This window comes from Colobus angolensis, unplaced genomic scaffold, assembly GCF_000951035.1.
Source record: "Colobus angolensis palliatus isolate OR3802 unplaced genomic scaffold, Cang.pa_1.0 Scaffold45, whole genome shotgun sequence".
In the NCBI taxonomy this organism is placed as follows: domain Eukaryota; kingdom Metazoa; phylum Chordata; class Mammalia; order Primates; family Cercopithecidae; genus Colobus; species Colobus angolensis.
Genome location: NW_012117932.1, coordinates 373,774 through 381,915, shown reverse-complemented (window position 1 = coordinate 381,915; position 8,142 = coordinate 373,774). Strand labels below are relative to the sequence as shown.

Genomic DNA, 8,142 nt, shown 5'->3' with positions numbered 1-8,142 from the left:
CCCCAGTACAGCTCGCTGTCGGCGGCGCGGCCGCTGAACGGGACGTACCATCACCACCACCACCACCACCACCATCATCCGAGCCCCTACTCGCCCTACGTGGGGGCGCCACTGACGCCCGCCTGGCCTGCAGGACCCTTCGAGACCCCGGTGCTGCACAGCCTGCAGAGCCGCGCCGGAGCCCCACTCCCGGTGCCCCGGGGCCCCAGTGGAGGTAAGGGTCGCGCCTCAGGGTCAAGTTGCGGATCCAAAGCGCCGGGGCGCACGGGGGACGTGGAGCAGCTAGTCTACTCTGTTTTCAGGACTTTGAGGTCCTGTTTTCAGGACTTTCTCGTCCGGGTGCACGGAGGTCGGCCTGGTCCCAGGAAGGATTTGCAGGCCTGTGGCTGGGTGACGAGAGTCTGGTAGCGCTGAGGCGATTCTCTTGTGCCAAGTTCCTTTCCACGGAAGAGACTAAATGCACATCTGTACCTTTGTGCCTTGGAGAAGCTCAGGGCCTTGATGAGTAGTGAATGGCCTCTGCTATTGGGGAAAAACGAGGCTGGGAGGGAGCTAAGAGCGCTTGAGCCCCATCGCAGACCTTACTTTGGGTGAGTGGAAGAGATTCCACGATGGGAGTAAGTCTGGGAGAGTGGTGGACACTTGATCCACCCCCAAACACACATACAAGCACTTGCAGACTCACCCAGTTTAACTCTCCAAAGGGTGTGTGTTTGTGTTTTCCTAGAGAAGGGTATTTAGAAAAGCACAGCAGAAGAACTTAGATGTTCCTAGGGAAGCTGGTTGGCGTCTTCTCTCCCACAAGGGAGAGAGGGAAAGAAAAGATGAGAGGGCACCTGGAGTGGTCAGACTTGTGACTTTATGCTGAAGGAGAGCTGGTGGATAGGCCCTTTTGCTTGGCATCAGCTGGGCCCTAGTCTGGAACTGCTGCTCACATGGCCAGGCTGCAACTCAGGCATCCTGGAGCTGGGGCACCTATTCTCCCTTCGAAGCTTAGCCCACCAGTTTTTCAGTTTCCAGTTTGACCCATACTCTTAATTCCTGTGTCTGGGAGCCATTAGGGGGTAAACCTTGAAAACGCTGTTGTCAAAAATACCTGGAAATACCTCGTTTTGAAAAGTGTTTTGTTTACTCCAGCACAGGAGTGTGTGAGCCCTGTTAGGCTGCTTTTCTCAGATGCAGCATTCTGCGTCTTTGGTGCTTTCAACTGGCTTCTCTTACTATATATTTCACCTGTTTGATAATCTTTCTAAGGAAACAACACCTTTTTTTAATTGTTGTTTGTTTGAGGGGAGGTGTGGGGGAGGCCCCTTGAGTCACAGAGGTGGCAGAGTGGAGGAAGGCACATTAATCCAAACAGTCCTACCCCGGTGTCTTGTGTATCCCAGGTCTGTGCTTCTCGTGGGAGCCTCGATGCTGCCTTTAAGGACAGCAAGTCAGTCCTTCTAGGGGCCAGGATTCCTTAGGATAAAATGGGACATTCCCAACCTTGTCTGCAAAAGACACCCTGGAAATGCAAGTGGTCTGAAAGTGAAGGAACAAATTTGAACAGCTCCCTGATAACCTAAGTTCTTTCTGTCTTCTTCCAAGTGCTGCAAGACTTGGTCTCAAAATTCCTCCTTTTTAGTTTTGCTCTGTCACCCAGTCTGGAGTGCAGTGGTCACTGTAACCTCCACCTCCCCGGTTCAAGTGATTCTTCTGCCTCAGCCTCCCAAGTAGCTGGGATTACAGGAACGTGCCGCCACACCTAATTTTTGTATTTTTAGTAGTTTTTGCCATATTGGTCAGGCTGGTTTTAAACTCGACTTCAGGTGATCCACCCGCCTCGGCCTCCCAAAGTGCTGGGCCTATAGGCGTGAGCCACCGCGCCCAGCGAAATTCCCTCTTTTTGCTTCTGCTGCAAAGCTGGCCCTGGAGACCATATTTCCCTGTGTGGAATGGGATTGGAGACCCCATTGTTGAGATGTGCACTGTTGACTTGGGACTTGAGAGTCGAGGGCTCTCTTCCTTACCGCTGCATAGGGACCCATGTTTGGCTCCCAGGAGCAGAGAGATAGAGAGACTGGGCATCTCTAAAGAGGCAATGGTTGGGTGTGAAACTTCTTTTGTCAGTCGGGGAGTTCGTAGGGAATGTGCAAGGGCTAGCTGCAGCTTGAGCCAGTGCCTGCAACTCTGCCTATTTCTTGACACACCTTAGCTTGATCTCCAGGTTCCTTTCCTCCAATCTTCCAGCATTTCATATGGCTGAGAGAGTCTTTAGATGTTTACAGTAACTGGTTCTGTATGAGAAATCCCTTTAGAGGCAGTATGGGGCAGTTGTGGGCAAGTTAATATGTTGCTTTTTGTTTTAAATTTAGCCTATACTTTTCCCAATTTTTTCATCTTCTGGGCACACCACAGTTAGAGAAATTTTCTGTAGACCTAGAAGATTTGTTATTTTTTAAGCATTTTTTTTTTAAAGTATGTTTAAAAAAATGGGAAGGGATTTGGGAACACCCAGCTTTTGCATAGAGTCTGTTAGGAAATCAGGAAGTGACTGGGACCAAGCCAGTATTGGGGTGAAGGGTGGGGAGTGAGTGACCCTAACTTTGCTTGTCCTCACAGGTACTCTGGGGCCAGCTTCCTAGCTAGATTTCCTGTTTCTTAGATTTTTTTTTTTTTTTAAACAAACCGTTTTTGGAGGCAGACACTTTAAACACCAGAGCTAAAACCCGAGTGCTGAACTTGATCAACCCGCACAATCTGGAGGCTTCTGGAACCCATGCTATGCACCTCTTGCTGACTGGGTAGATGAGATGAGCTTACTCTGGGGTGAGCTCAGACTTCTCACACCCCTTTATTTCCTGGGTCCTACACCCTCCTGAGCTCCTGCAGAACTGTGTTTGAGTCCCTGTGTCTTGGTGCCACACACAGAAAGATAGGTGGTGGTGCCCTTCTGCCCTGAATCTGTCACTCCCCAAGGGCACCCCAAACAGCCATGTTAGGAGAGAAATGGTGAGTTGAAAAGGGGGAACTTGGTGACCAAGCCTCCAGCACAATCAGATATACAGACAGCATTTTTTTTTTTTTTCCTTTTTAGTCATTTAGAGGATTATAGCTGCCTGGTGGGTTTGGGAAAGAGGTTGTGAGGGAATGAGAGAGATTTTATTTAACTAAAAATAAGCAAACTTCCTAGATTGTATTTATTATTTATTCAAAGTGGACTTTTAATTAAATTTTGTCTTTGGGTTTTCAGATGACTAAATAGTTCTACCTGGGGAGTTCACGCTGTCTTGTATTGGGATTCTTATTGTTCCCAGGCAGAGGACTGGGTTTTCCAGGGAATGCCCCACTCCTCTATCCAGAGGGGCTCTGATAGGTAACATTTTAAAGTCAACAACAAAGACAAATACCTTGTTTAACTTCAGTGTCCTTGAAGTCCTGAGTATTTTACTGATTACCATAGTCAATAGTGGCTTTTAGAGCGGAGAAGAATAAATCTTTGTGATCCGTTGTGAGTTGCAGTATCCCCATGACAACTTTGAACTGTGTAGGATGCTAGTTTCTTTAAAACTTAATAAGAAATGAGAAAGGAGACTTGTTTTGTAAATAGTATTAATGGAATTAAAGAGTTTTTATGCTAAAGTCATATTTAAATATCGTTACCCCACAGTTGATGGTAGACACAAGCAATAAACTGCAAGGGGATGAGAAAGAACAAAAAGGTTCACTAGCACACAATCTTCAGCTAAAACTCTAAAGTGTAATGTTTATTTACTTTAAAAAGTGATTCAGAAATGCTTCTTCAATAATGCAAAACTAGAGCATTTAAACCTTCTATAATCTAAAGAACCTTAAATGGTAGTCTATACATTTTTTTTTGGTCTATACTTATAAGTACCTATCTCATTTTTAGAGACATTTATTCTTCCATATTTAACCTTCTTGAGAAGTAATAAATGTTACATTTACTCTTAATTAAGATTTGTTTTATTAGCAGGTTTAGGTTATTGTGAATTCTGAAAACTAACCAAAGAATAATAATAATAAAATTATGTAAAATAAACGCATTTTAAATAGATTGTATAACTCAAAATGATCACTGGCAAGGTCTTGGTAATTTTCTTAATCAGTAAGGTATCAACCTTTTATAAAGATTTTGCGGATAGAAGCAGTTGGACCCACTTCTAAATCAGGGGATTTTAGCATTTGATCTTTGTGGCATGAAAATAAACTCTGTGCTTAATGTTAGTGCATTTTCCCCCTGAAAAGATGAGAGTAATTTTCTCATTTCTAGTTTCTAACTAATGTAGGTGCCTAAGAATAGTACTTTTAATTTCAGTTGTGTATCTTTAATTGGAGAAGAGGCACATATGGACCAGTGGCAGATGTAGAAAATACTTTTTAAAATTACTTGAGATAAAAGTTAATGAGGCAGCTTCGGTCTGTCCCCGGATATTTGTGGGTTGCAGCGGGGCTCAGTGGTCAGTATTGCTGTGTGGCTTGCTCGGGTTTGGCAACGACGTACTGTAATGATGATGGATTTTGGTCTTTAAAAGCTCGGGGACAGCCTGAGCGTAGGGGTCAGGGGACTCAAGCCGACCTCCTCCCCACCGCTCATCTCGGACTCTGACGTCCTCTGCTTCCAGCACTGTCTCTTTCCCGGGGTCTCTACTGGGGCGCCCCGGGTGTGCAGAAGTATTGGACAAGTATTGGTCAGCGGATCGATAGTGACGAAATAAAAACCCTGCTCCTGGCTTTGCGGCCAAGGAGAAAAGCTCAGCCGGGTGCCCCGGATGCCCTGGGGGCCGGGGTGCCCCGGGTGACACGGGGAGGGACGGGTCCGGCGCGGCCTCACGCGCCCTCTCGCCCCCTGTCGCCGCAGACCTGCTGGAGGACCTGTCCGAGAGCCGCGAGTGCGTGAACTGCGGCTCCATCCAGACGCCGCTGTGGCGGCGGGACGGCACCGGCCACTACCTGTGCAACGCCTGCGGCCTCTACAGCAAGATGAACGGCCTCAGCCGGCCCCTCATCAAGCCGCAGAAGCGCGTGGTGAGTGTGACCCGCCCTGCCCCTGGCTCGCGGCCGGGCCTCGGGCTCTCCTGGCCCTGCCCGCCCCGCCCTGGCTCCGCCTGCCTCCGGTGTCCCCCTCCCCGGGGACAGGTGCGGCCGCCCGGGTCCCACCCGAGCTGGGACCCAGCGGTACCATCCTGTCCCGGCTGTTCCAACGCCTACCCGCTGGCGCCCAAGTGGAGGTTACCCCGAAACCGGCGTCTGGGAAGCCAAGATAGCCTTTCCACATATTTACGCGCAGGGAATGACGTTCCTAAATGACAAAAACAAAAACAAACAAAAAAGGAAGGTGCAAAATGTTACCATGTTTCAAGCAAAAAAATAAAAAAAAAAACTATATATCTGTAGGTGTACTTGCCAAAGCACTGTAATAATTCTGGTAAGATAGGCAAAAAATTGGTGATGGTAACCCGAGGAGAAAAACAGACCTACCGAGGCTGGGCGAAGGAAGATTTTTTTCACTGTGTATGGTTTAGATATTATCCTTGAAAAACCATGCTCACTTATACCATCCAACCCCCCGAATAGAATATGCCAGAAATCCACCCACCCTCTCGCCTCCTCACAGCCACATTCTTTTGGGTGCCTTTTACTTTGTCCTTTCCACCTTCTTGGTCACTTCTACCTCTTATCCTCAGGTGTATCCCCAAATTCCGTATCTTGGATTGCCCTTGAACCTGGTGAAAATTTATTTGCTCTAACTTTTGTTATTTCGAAATCAGAGAACCTCGTAGAACTTGAGAAAACGTGTGGTGTGTATGTTCTTAAGTTGAGCATATTCACCAATTCGCACACACGTTGTACTTTTTATCTATTTATTTATTTTTGAGTCAGAGTTTCACTCTTGTTGTCCAGGCTGGAGTGCAGTGGCGTGATCTCGGCTCACTGCAGCCTCCGCCTCCAGGGTTCAAGCGATTCTCCTGCCTCAGTCTCCCGAGTAGCTGGGATTACAGGCATGCGCCACCACGCCCAGCTAATTTTTTTGTATTTTTGGTAGAGACAGGGTTTCTCCATGTAGGTCAGGCTGATTTCGAACTCCCAACTTCAGGTGATCCGCCCGCCTCGGCCTCCCGAAGTGCTGGGATTAAGGGCGTGAGCTACCGCGCCCGGCCACCTTGTTTTAAAGTAAGGGAATCCTGATTTCAGGGATTAATCTTGTATTGTCATTGTTATGTGTGCTTCTTAGCCGGAGAGAGTATTTACCGCTGTAATGGTTAGAGAAAATAAAGGAAAGCTTTCACCAGCCCCATTGTAAGGCTAACATTTGTTTAGCGAAGTACTCATAATCTAATAACCCTTTAAAGCTAAATATGTTACAGTTAGATGCCAGACGTCTTAAGTATCCCAGTAATTTATTTGTTATACTCTAATTAGCAGGAACAAATGCTACACATGTTGTTTGTGTTAAATAGATTAGAGTGAAATTACATCACAATGTAAGTCTGACGCCTTAAAGAGAAGCAATTAGTTTTATGGTTGGTTTTGTTTTAATGCATTTAAAATAAGGTGGCTGAGGTTAATTTAATGAATGTATATGCCTTACACTCGTCACAACCTCCGACAGCTTAAAATTTTCTTTAAAGAAATTTTAACTGCAGTGTGTGACTCTCTGTGAGTTTCATTTTTTCTTAAATGCATCATACTAAAGAAGAAAAAGTAGTAAGTGGAAAATATCCCACAGAAGTTCCTTGTGTTCATATAATAGACAACACACGAACAATGAAACTGATTTATTTTTCTGGAAAGGCACATTGAGCTGAGTACTAACTGAACTCTCAAAGGTAACATTTTCTAGAGATTGAGCAAAAATTTGGTGGAAGAGTAGCCATTTAGGTTCCAGTTGCATTATAAATTTGATCTAGTAACATATTTAGATAGTGCCATTTGTTTTGTGCATGTACCAGTAGAAATAACTTAGAAGAAAAAAAAAAAAGAACAGTTTTTAGCATTTCTGAATCAATTAATTTTCTTTGTGCTTAGCAGGTGTCTTGGCCATAACCAAGGTCAGCAAATATGCTTTGTAAATGGGTTATAAATGATACCAATTGAAGGGTGTGTCACTATCAATGAGGTCTCCTTGTGGGCTTCTTATTTATGGTTTTGATGGATCTGGCTTAGTTCTCAGAAACAGAATGTTGAACTCAAGTTTGTTTAGCCAGCAGTATAGAACCAATCACTGTGAATCTGAACTTGCAATACATTGCAAAATAAGAGATTTATGGTGTAACTTGAATTCCTTGTCAGTGAGGAGTATGACTGAGATCACTTGTTACAAGGAACTTTTATAACCTATTCACCTGCATTTCACATGTTTATGAGGACTGGCTTCACTTATGATCTGCAGTTGACAGTCATAAAGTCCTTTGTTATAATGGCAAATTCTGATAACAAGTTTGCTTCACATTGGCTCCAAATTCCACTGGAAACTGTCATAAATGACGGGTTTATAAAGTGAACCTTCCTGTCCCTTGTTTACTGATTTCACATTTATGAAGAGAAAGGAACCCTTTCCTAAAAAATTATTTTCTTTTAAACACAAAGAAAAAAGAAAAGCCTGGATGTGTAAAGTTTTGTTAATATGTTGTGATTTTAGCAAAGCAGTTTCCCAGGTAGCTCTCCTGTGAGCCAAGCATACTCATTTCGACTAAAGGCAAATTGATTCTTAGCGCTGACTTCTTAGAAATGTTGTAGTGCTAAAACGTTTGCCAGTGTCTCTTTGTGTTTATAACTTATCTGTAAAGAGTGATGCTAAGTAATGCAACAGGATGTGAATCATAAATGCAAATTTTAATTTCATCTTTTAAATTTGCCAGCAAAAGTTTTGGAAGTCTCTGTCCTGTAATCTGTGAATATTCGATACATATTCAATTTACATTTCTCTTCTTCATTCTTTACAATTGATTTTTCTTAACTTCGCAAATTTTGTAATTTTCAACTTAGTTTGGTCCCGAATCTTTCTCTAATTTATTTTTTTTTTAATATGGAAAGCTTCATGAATTTGGGTGTCATTCTTGTGCTGGGGCCATGCTAATCTTCTCTGTATCCTTCCAATTTTACTATGGAAGCAAGCATCCTTTTTTTTTTTTTTTT

General features: G+C 44.4%; 1 protein-coding gene across 1 annotated transcript in view; it reads left to right on the top strand.

The window, feature by feature from the left end:
* GATA6 (GATA binding protein 6) overlaps positions 1 to 8,142 on the top strand; it is a 33,272-nt gene that overhangs the window by 2,823 nt on the left and 22,307 nt on the right. Inside the window, exons 3-4 of the mRNA XM_011957814.1 lie at positions 7 to 214; positions 4,865 to 5,031. Coding sequence (XP_011813204.1) covers positions 7 to 214; positions 4,865 to 5,031 — 375 coding nt within the window. The remainder of the gene's footprint in view (positions 1 to 6; positions 215 to 4,864; positions 5,032 to 8,142) is intronic.